This window comes from Sceloporus undulatus, chromosome 6 (genome assembly GCF_019175285.1).
Source record: "Sceloporus undulatus isolate JIND9_A2432 ecotype Alabama chromosome 6, SceUnd_v1.1, whole genome shotgun sequence".
Lineage (NCBI taxonomy): Eukaryota > Metazoa > Chordata > Lepidosauria > Squamata > Phrynosomatidae > Sceloporus > Sceloporus undulatus.
In genome coordinates, this window is record NC_056527.1 from 7,516,962 (window position 1) to 7,527,976 (window position 11,015).

Here is an 11,015-nt window from a genome sequence, read left to right on the forward strand (position 1 = left end):
TTCCAAGCAAGCACATCTCTAGCCACAGTAGCATCTATGTAGGAAGTCCCTACATAAAATATAGTGGCAATTCCTGGTAGTGTTTTGCTCTGCTTTTCCCACTCCAGTTGCTGTGTAACCACTGTTTCTGATGCCTGCTCTCCCATTAGGGCTGATAGTGATGGATGGTGGGCTGACATGCCCCTTATGTGGGTTCTGGGTGCTAGCATGTGACTCCAATATGGTCCCATTCACAGAGGCTCTTAAGGTTGCTCTATGCACAGCTAATGCTGCTAACTAGGATAAATTCTCTCTTTCTTCTGGTTTCCATTTTGTGTAGGCTACTAAAGAAGAGCTTGATGTAGAGAAGGCACTGATCCAAGTTTGCTCTGAGCATGGGGTAGCAGTCCAGACTTTCTGGGGGTCGACCCTCTATCACCATCATGACCTTCCTTTCAAGCACATTTCCAGGTGAATCCCTTGGTGATGTATCAAATACATATGAGAAGAACTCCTCCAGTTCCTGCTTCCCCTGTCACTCAAACTGGGCAAACGGTAGGAAAAAAGGGCAATCTGATGAGTTTGGAGCATTTGCTCTAACGTAGTCCTCGCCAAGAGCCAGTGAGTTGTGGTGGTTTGAGTGGTGGACTAAGACTCTGGGAGATGAGGATCTGAATTCCTGATCAATCATGGGAACCCACTTGGGCAGGTCACAATCTCTCAGCTTCAGGCAGTGGCAAAACTTGGGAAGGAATCCTGCTAAGAGAACCCTAGGACAGCGTTGCCATAAGTCACAGTTAATTTGAAGGCATGTAATAAGCCCTTGTTCCTGCCATTTTGGGACATGCAATTTAGTTGGCAGAGAGGTGCTCCATTTCCTTCCTAAACTCTCCATCAACCACACAGGTTGCCAGATGTCTATACACAGTTCCGCAAGGCTGTGGAGTCACAGGCAAGAGTCCGGCCCCTTCTGAAGATGGCCGCTCAGCTAAAGCCACTGCCTCCAGAGATAGAAGAAGGACACATCCCCTCCCTGGAAGATTTTGGAATGACAGGTGGGAATCAGTTGGTTTCCTCATCAACTTCACATTTTCAGGCTTATGTTTTCAGTATTTGATATTTATCTATCAAAGAGTGATTAACAAACATAACTTTTAAAGTATATTAGCAAAACCTTTACCATTTTTTCTTCTTTAACAGCTCAAAATGAAAGTGAGCTGCATTGAAGGTGGCAGTTTAAAACACGCTGTTATCAACATTAAGTGGGCATTAATCTGGGGCTGCTGCCATGCTGCAGAATTAATCCATTTTAACACTACTTTAACTGCCGTGGCTCAATGCTATGGAATTCTAGGATTTGTAGTTTTGCGAGATATTTAGCCTTCCCTGTCAGAGAGCGCTGGTTCCACAACATACTACAAATCTCAGGGTTCCATAGGATGGTGCCATGACAGTTAAAGTGGTGTTAAACTGCATTAATTCTGCAGTGTGACAGAAGCCTGGTGGGTTGAGATTATGTTGTGTTAAACTTGTGGATCCAGAAATTATCCCTTGTATCCAAAGTACTTGAAATAGATGGCTCCTCAGTTCCAAACACAGAGGAGTCAGAAACGCTGTGGTGTTCATTAAAACTGTGTGTGTGTGTATTCTGAAGTGGCAAACAAGCAAAACTGAAAAATACAACATAAGCAAAGGCTTTGGACTTCTGCCTTCTTCACTTGCTAAAGATGATACTGTTTGTTAATCGTGTGTGTGTATAGTGATTAACTGCATCCTTCTGGGATCTTAAATGAAGTTGGGGATAGTACTGTTTGTTTGCTTTTTAAAAACATAAACACACACACACTAGCTGAAAAAAGCAACTAACAGCACTGTCTGCAGACAGAACCTGGATCTGAGTAGGACATTATACAGAGTGAAGTTGATTTTATGGCATTTAATAAAATAAATGAAATGCGGTGTTTATTTAAAAAGCACCAAATGTTCCTTGCTGATGTCTATAGAATAATAAGGGTATTCCCACTTCAATATCTGAGACATAATTCCATTTTGTTTATGACTCACATTGATCCTAATCTTTTCCTTGGCAGAACCACTCAATGATCCTCGTTCTGCTTTTCTCTGCAGTGGAGGGGAGACACAGGCCCTAATGAGACTGCAGCACTACTTCTGGGAAACAGTATGTAGAGATGCACCCTTTTTGCTTTGGGCAGGGGACATAGACCATCACAGAAGAGTGCTTGTGTTGATTATAACAGGTGTTGCCAGATTCATTTCCTAGTTGTGGTGATGGTTAAGGGTTTTGAGCTCAACCTCATCTTTTGTTGGGGTATTCTTGGCAAGATTTCTTCACAAGATATTTGCCATTGCCTTCCCCTGAGGTTGACTAGCCCAAGATCACCCAGTGAGTTTCATGGCTGAGCAGGGAATAAAACCCTGGTCTCCAGAGTTGTAGTCGAACAGTGAAACTACTTGTCGATTCTTAAAATGAAGCACCCAGAAGTGAACACAAATATTAGCTGCATGTTTGTTAATAAAATGAAAATATTGTATCCTGACTTGAGCACCATACGAACATACACCTGCCAGACCACCATATATAAATAATGAAATGCAAAGCAGAGCCTTTCTTTGTGGCCAGAGCTATGGAATCACCAGTAGCTAGCATCTAAGGTCCCATTCACAATACAGAAATAAACCAGTGTGGAACTGGTTTATTTCTGTGAAGTTCACACTTGCCCTGACTGCATTAATTGCAGTTTGCGGGGAGGCGACTGAAAAGCCCACTTAAAACGGTGCATTTGGCACTGGACCTCTTAGCGTAGTTTTTTTTTAAGAGCCACAACGATCCGCATCTTCGGTAGTGTGACCATGCTACCGAATGGATTCATATCGCAGTGCATCATTCCCAGAAATGGAGGTGCCTCCACTTTAAATCGATAAAGTGGCAAACGTGAACGGCAACAGAATTAAAATAACATGGAGATATTTGATTGTGGTAAACGTAGTGGGAAAACCAAACCGGTTCTGAATCGCTGTGGAGATGCTAATCTCTTCATTCAAAACAAGTGTAAATGTAGGTAACCCACTACTGTGGTAATGGGATCCAGCCTATTTGGGAAGGAATTGTTTCCAAAAAAATCAACAATTCCCTTTAGTGGCCAGTAGGTGGCTCTCTGTCTTGAGGAATCTTCTACCTTTTCTTAAAATTATTTGTCATCTCTTTAACAAAATGCTCTCTCTTTTTACAATTTTCATAGAATCTGGTTGCTTCTTACAAGGAGACACGGAATGGATTAATAGGACTGGATTACTCAACCAAGTTTGCACCATGGTAAATGAGCACACAGCCTTGCACACACAGCCTTGACTTGAAAGTTGAGCCACCCTATCCACTCTCTCAGGAGGCTTCACTCCAAGCCATTCCAAGGTGGCTTTGGCCAAAGACAAGCCCATGTTTCATACCTGTCGATTGACATCAGTGATGCACCAAAATGAATGGAATGTCCTGTCTTCCATGACAGCATTTGTTGTTGTTGTTGCGTGCCTTCAAGTCATTTCAGACTTACGGTGACACAAAGGTGAACCTATCACAGAGTTTTCTTGGCAGGGTTTGTTCAGAAGAGGTCTGAACACTCTGTTAAATATACCGTATAAACTGTGGATTTTCTGAACTCAGGTTGAGCACTTAACTCAGGAGTGGAGAACCTCAATCCCTGGTGGCCCTCCTGTGGTCTCTCTAGGGTTCCCCAGATGGTCATGGCCCCTTCTCCATGACACCAGTTTCTGATGGCTTCCTATTTCTCGTTCAAGAGAGCAAAATGTGTCTTTAACGGCATAGTTATTATGACAGAGTTTTAAGTTAAAATACACTCATACTTTTGGCCTCAACCTGTTGTTTACAACACCATCTACTCAATGCAATTTGGCTCCCCAGAGGTTCTCTGAAGTTGAATATAGAAAGAGGTTATCCACCTTTGATGTAAAGGATGGGGACACCCCCAACCCTGGTGTTACATTCCCCAATGACATCCTGGTCTTACTTTTCTAGGCTGGCTCTGGGCTGCATCTCACCACGGTATATTTATGAGCAGATCCAGAAATATGAAAATGAGATGACAGCAAATCAGAGTACCTACTGGTAAGATATGTTCTGCATGGATTACTGTAGAAATATTAAGGTGGAACGTGGGATAATAAGATGAATTCTCTTACATTCTATCCTGTACTCATGTATACCTATCTATACCCCCCAAACACCTATCTGCTGTTACTATTAATGATAATAATTGTTTGGCTTCCCCCTTGGTCCTTAGTGGTATTTTCATAACAGTTATTGGCTTCCATCACAACATTTTATCTTCCAGGCCTTGCAAAATAAGTCATCTCTGTTTCCAGATCTGTGAAGAATCTAATATGTTTTGAGAACTACTGTTGTTGTTGTTGTTGTTTTACAAGAGATGTTATGTGTTTGTCTTTGTCTCCTCCAGGGTGCTGTTTGAATTGGCATGGAGAGATTACTTCCGATTTGTGGCCCTGAAATATGGCAGAAAGATTTTCTTTCCAAGAGGTGAGTTGGTTTGTGATATTTCTCAGACTATGGTCATTTCATGGATGATTCTTGGAGGTATTTTAAATCATTTTTTGCATGAAACAAAGTTTGCATACATTGAGTACCATCAGAAAACAAGATTGTCACTATCTCAACAACCCACGAAAAAAGTTGTTTTGGGAATATTTAGGACTTTGGACAAGGGAGACTCAACCGTATGTATCTGGGTGAGACAGGTATGAAATCTCTTTCACCCACACAAGCTCCCCTTTCAGCCCTGAAATATTAACTTTAGAATGGACCTCACAGCATTCCCAGAAAATTGTGGATATTTGCGGCTAGGAATCCGTTGCATTGGGGATTACTCCTGGGTAGGAATGCACAGAACTGAGCCATGATTTGTGTACTGAGCCGAGAAAGATTCCAAACGGATAATAATTTACATCGTGACTTGCCCACTCTGCCTTGTCTCCTCCATGTGCCCTTTAGCTCAGTGTCAGAACCTTCCAAAATTGGAATTTCACTGAAATAGTCTCCCTTCCTGTCCTGGTGTGTGTAAGATTGCAGCCTAAAGATATCCATGCTGCAGTTTGTGGATACTGAAACTGGAGAGTTGGAAGAACTTTTTCCAAAATGTACCTCGTACCTGAGGTGCTGAGCCAGTGTATTGTAGTGGTTTGAGGATGGACTATGATGACTCTGGAGACTAGGGTTCAATTCTCTATTCAACCATGGAAACCCACTGGGTGACCTTGGGCGAGTCACACACTCTCAGCCCCTGTGATAGGGTCACCATAAGTTGGAAATGGCTTGAAGGTACACAACAACAACAAATCTGAGATGCATTGAGAGCTACATAGCACAGGTACTAGTTTGAGTATCAGATTAGGACTGACCAGCCATGGAAACCAACTGGGTGATCTTGGGCAGGTTGTGCGCTTGCAGAATCAGAGGAATGCAATGGCAAACTCCCTTTGAGGAAATCTGGCCAAGAAAATCCTATGAGAGGGTTGCCATTAAGTCACAGTTGACTTGAAGACACATAACAACAATAACAAACCTTGTATATGAAATCCCAGCTAGTGCTTGCCAGGTAAATGAATATCTCCACCATCTGATGCTTCTTATTAACGCTCCCTTCATTGTCTCCCTGACTTCCTCATCCCCACTTCCTCCCATAGGACTTCAAGATAAAGACGTTTCCTGGAAGAAAGACCCAAAACTCTTTGATGCTTGGAAAGGTCAGTAAACCCAGGTTGTATTAAGACCAACCCACTGTGGATGGGAAGCCATAATTCATGTCTCTTCATTGGTAGTCTCTCACAGATGCCTCAGAACAGCCTTTCCTGCCTCAGAGATGCTAGATTACAAACTCCATCACCCCAGCCATGTAGACTGGGGATAATGGGGGCCGTAGTCTAACACAGCAGGGGAGGTGGGCAGATGGATTGCCTTAGAATAAAACTGCCTATCAATTTTTGTGTGACTTCTTGCCTTCATAGAAGGAAGAACTGGAGTTCCCTTTGTCGATGCCAACATGCGTGAGCTGGCCATGACAGGCTTCATGTCCAACAGAGGGCGCCAGAATGTGGCCAGCTTCTTGACCAAGGATTTGGGCCTGGACTGGAGGATGGGAGCCGAGTGGTTTGAATCTATGCTGGTACCAATTGAGTAGCTTTGTTTCTCTCTTTATGGCTCCTTCTCACTTGGAATGTTGTACTCAGTAACAAATAGACCTAAATTAGCAAGACCCAAGTACGGTTGTAAGGCTCTTGGCACTTAGTCTATCATTCCTAGGGTCACCATAGGTTGAAGCCAACTTGACAACAGATAACAAAGTCAAGTTTGGACTTCCAGGTTGCAATACAGAGGCTTGCATTTAAAGCTGCAAGTGGCAATGTAAGTGCCAAATCTGATTCATATAATTAATAATTGTGCAATTGACTGTTCAAAGAAAGGAAGGAAGAAAAGAGTAGGCAAACCTTCCAAGAAAGGTGCTGGGGGAGGGACCCTCTCCAGGAATCGGACAAATTGAAAGCAAATTGTGTTAAATACCTGATGAATTTCTAACCACATCATGTCTTATGTTTCCAATCTCAAAGGTGGATTACGATGTTTGCAGCAACTACGGTAACTGGCTTTACAGCGCTGGCATTGGCAATGACCCCAGAGAAAACAGGAAATTTAACATGATTAAGCAAGCCTTGGATTACGATGGCAATGTAGGTTCTAATCATGAAACTGCATAATACTGAATGTATTTGTCTTACTTGTTCTTTTGTATTGATATGTGTTTTTAACTGATGCTGTATGTGGTATATAATTCTGTTGCTGTTTCCCACCTTGATCCAGGGGGAGAGGTGGGAAAAAATAAATTTGTTGTTGTTATTTGGAATGATATGATGCTAGTATTATTTGCCACTGCAGGGAGACTACGCCAGACTCTGGGTTCCAGAATTACAGGGCATCAAGGGAGGAGACATCCACACCCCATGGGCCTTGAGCAATGCCAGCCTTTCACAGGCTGGTGTCAGTCTTGGCAGCGCCTACCCTCTGCCAGTCATCATGGCTCCAGAATGGAGTAGGCACATCAACCGGAAGCCAGTAAGTACTGTGCAAAATCTGCCATGCTAGGTGATGAAACTTTACTGGAAAGATGCTTTCTAGATTCCCTACAGTGCAATCAGTTGGTGTTACAGCATCAAGAGGGCACAGGGCAAAGTGTGAGCATAAAGCAGACTATTCCTCCCAAGCCTCTTGACTCTACTGGCCAAGTTGCTCTTTAATCTTAGAGGACAGGAAAAGCCAGACATATACAGATTATGGCTGGCATGCATATTCTTATCATCATCATCATCGGGTGGAAAATTTACTTCTTTCATCTACAACAGTGGATCCTTTGGTCCTCCAGACACATTGGACTTTAGCATCCAGAATCCCTGATCGTTCAGCAAGCTGGCTGGGGCCTCTGAGAGTGGAAGTCCAATACATTTGGAGGGCCAAAGGTTGAGAACCACTGGTCGACAGTGTCTAGAATCCTAAACCAACATGGTTAGTGATGCCCCTAAGGGTTGTAGTCCAGGGAAGTAACTTCCAAGAGATGATGACAATGATGTCTTCAGCATTTTTGCAATTGTGCTGGTTGCTAATGATATTGATGATCTCTTCTGCTGCATTTCTTCTGTCAGATTGTCTGAGGGATTATAGGAGTTGTAGTCCACAGCAAATTTTCCTAGGGATGATAATGACTTCTGTTTTCTCTGTTGTGCTGTTTGGGGGATTTTGGGAACTGTAATCCAAAGCAGTAACATGTCTAACCTTCACTGTTGTATTTTCTGTATACATTCCCTTTTGTTTAGTAGTCTTTCCATACTGGGTTGGGAATCAGGTGATCATAGAATTGTAGAGTTGGAAGAGGCCACAAGGACCATCCAGTCCAACCCCATTCTGCCAAGCAGGAACTCTTAATCAAAGCATACCCGACAGATGGCTATCCAGCCTTTGCTTAAAGACCTCCAAGGAAGCAGACTCTACTACACTCTTCCAGATATTATTCAACTGCAGTTCTCAGCATTCCTTGCAACTGGCCATGTTGGCTAGGACTAATGGGAATGGCAGTTCAACAAATTCTGGAAGCCTGCATGATTCCCCACCCCATTACACACCGCTGCTGGGAGAGCAAGGTCTGCCAAACTCCGGTGTATAAATGAAATAAAAAGATGTGCATCTTCATTAACTTTTAAATAATCATCTTCCGTTTTGCTTCTACAGAAAATAATTCTTCACTGTTGTCTCTTTTGTTCTAAATTTCTGGCAGAGCAACCAAGGTCCTGCTCCAAAGGGGAAAAAGGGTCCTTCATACACCCCAAAGCAACACAAAAATAGAGGAGTGGATTTTTATTTTTCTCGCAACAAGGACTTATCTTGAGTGGATGGCTACTGCAGCTGTGTGGGAAACCGGACCTGTGGAACTTTGGAAGATGGTAATTGCTAACCATTGGTGGCCTTCCTGGGCCAAATTATCTTGGTCTTGACAAACCAAAGAGTTCTCTCTTCTTCAGATTTAGAGAACAATCAAATTATTTAAAGCAGAGGAGGGAAATGTATGCTCCATGTGCTGCTTGCATCCACCAAGGGCTTCTGTGCAATCCCCTAGGCTGGGTCCTCATCACCCAAAAGTTATTTTAAGAAAACACACACCCCACAAAATTATCCTACAACAAACAGCAATGCCTCTTTCAGCCTTCAGAGGACTCAACGCTCCAGTCAACAAGGTGCACCCATTCCCTGCATCTTCTTTTCACCTCCAAACCAGTTTTTTAAGAAACCAAAAGTGACCTTTTAGTCATTTGTAGTTTTGCCAAAATGGCCAGGGAGTGCAGCCCCCCTTCCCAGTCCAGGATCTTCATGGGAAATCTCCCTACCTCCTAAATTCTCTATGGTGGCCATTCCTGGTTTAAAGCATTTGTTTTGTCTGGGTTAGTTTTATTTATTTATACTTGACTGGAGCATTCATCTTGAATGATGGCAACATTAAGTAAGTTTATTCTGCACCTTAATATTACAGTGGTTCCTCCACATTCACTGAGGTTAGGGGTGAAGGACCCCTGTGAATGTGGAAAAAACTGTAAATAAAAAACAACAACACTATTCTTTCTACCTGAGAGAACACTTGTTTAGGAATTGCCAGGCCATCCAGTGCAACTCTATGGTCAGCATCTGCCAGCATAGAATCATGCTGGAGTACCTACAAATGCCTAGAGAAGTGTTTTCTCTAAGAACTTGCAGGTACTCCAGCACAACTCTTTGGTCAACTTCTGGCAGAGTTGTACTGGAGGACCTAGAGATTCCTAGAGAGAACATATTAATCAAAACTGCAAATAATGTGCATGGCATGTTGCACATTCATATGCACTGATGCACAGTGAACATAGAGATGCGTATGCACATTTAATTTTGCAATTCACTAACAAGGTGGTGTTGCATAACCGAGCATAAGGTCATGCTCTGTCTCCTCAATGTGGAATCTTGATCCTTTTTAAACTTGTCAAGAAATGGAGGACAACAACCAATGGTGTCTCTCATAAGTAAGTCATAGTATCACAGAGTTGGAAGAGACCCCAAGGGCCATCCAGTCCAACTCCCTGCCATGCAGAAACACAGAATCAAAGCACTCCCAACAGATGGCCATTCAGCCTCTGTTTGAAAACCTCCAAAGAAGGAGACTCCATCACACTCAAAGGCAGTGTATTTCACTGTCAAACAGCCCTTACTATCAGGAAGTTCCTCCTAATGATGAGATGGAATCTCTTCTCCTGCAGTTTGCATCTATTGCTCTGGGTCCTATTCTCTGAAGCAGGAGAAAACAAGCTTGCTCCCTCCTCAATATGACATCCCTTCAAATATTTAAACAGGGCTATCATACCACCCCTTAACCTTCTCTTCTCCAGGCTAAAGAGACCCAACTCCCTAAGTCTCTCCTCATAGGGCTTCATGCTTTGCCCTCCTCTAGACATGCTCCATCTTGTTTGTACAGCCAGGTAGTCAAATGCTGGGGGTCAGTGTGCCCTTTTCAGGACATGGCCAGCCCCACAAAGCCTGCGGCCATCCATTTTCTATGCTAGGAAGTGACATTCCATCTCTTTGGCAAGCAGTTTCATTGCTGCTTAAGATCCTTCTCCAAAACCAGCATTTTACAGTGAAAATGTTTCACACTTTGGATTTTGGAGAAGGGATTTCTGAAAGTGTTGGAATTGAATGGAAGTCAGTGTAAGGTCCTAAACACGCTGCACAAGTAATCCACTTTGACTTTAACTGCTTTAATTGCCCTGGCTCAATGCTAGTGAATTCTGAGAACTGTAGTTTTCTGAGCCATTTAGCCTTGTCTCTGGTGCCACCACAAACTACAGTTCCCAGAATTCGCTAGCATTGAGGCAGGGCAGTTAAAGCGGTTAAAGTCAAACTGGATTATTTCTGCAGTGTGTTTTGGACCTAAATCTTTGGGAGGAACAGGCCACACAAAATCCCAAGGTCCCCACGAATTCCATCACCAAGCAAGATGCCCTGGCAAAGATTTCTGTGTGTAACCCAACACCTAATTATATATGTTTTCAAAATAACACACAAACAGAAATATTGGGCTACCACACATTGTTCTGTCCACCCAAGTGACATGGCGGCAGTTTTGCAAAACCAATTGGTCCCTTGGTTAGGAGCTATGAATATTTGTATTTTCTGTGGTGGGAGACCTTTTGTGCCTTGCTTTTTACAAAAATATAAATGAACCTTTTTCTGCCTTTGGCGAAGGGTTGGAGTTGAGCACCCTTTTAGCTTTTCTTGGGGGCTTGGTTTTCTGAAACAAGTAATTCAGGAGTGGGGTATTAAACCTCTTTGGGGTAAAAATGTTGTAAGGCAAATAAAAGAAGCTGGCAGCAATGTGTTTCACTTTCATGATTGTTTCCCCCTTCCATCCACGGTTTGAGCA

At 43.0% G+C, this 11,015-nt stretch overlaps 1 protein-coding gene across 1 annotated transcript in view; it reads left to right on the forward strand.

Annotated features, from left to right (window-relative positions):
• LOC121935741 (cryptochrome DASH-like) overlaps positions 1 to 9,216 on the forward strand; it is a 12,799-nt gene extending 3,583 nt beyond the window's left edge. The window contains exons 4-14 of the mRNA XM_042477571.1: positions 320 to 450; positions 886 to 1,034; positions 2,070 to 2,158; positions 3,240 to 3,313; positions 4,031 to 4,120; positions 4,470 to 4,549; positions 5,713 to 5,772; positions 6,034 to 6,191; positions 6,634 to 6,753; positions 6,959 to 7,135; positions 8,349 to 9,216. Coding sequence (XP_042333505.1) covers positions 320 to 450; positions 886 to 1,034; positions 2,070 to 2,158; positions 3,240 to 3,313; positions 4,031 to 4,120; positions 4,470 to 4,549; positions 5,713 to 5,772; positions 6,034 to 6,191; positions 6,634 to 6,753; positions 6,959 to 7,135; positions 8,349 to 8,459 — 1,239 coding nt within the window. The 3' untranslated portion in view covers positions 8,460 to 9,216. The remainder of the gene's footprint in view (positions 1 to 319; positions 451 to 885; positions 1,035 to 2,069; positions 2,159 to 3,239; positions 3,314 to 4,030; positions 4,121 to 4,469; positions 4,550 to 5,712; positions 5,773 to 6,033; positions 6,192 to 6,633; positions 6,754 to 6,958; positions 7,136 to 8,348) is intronic.
• Positions 9,217 to 11,015: the final 1,799 nt, after the last annotated feature.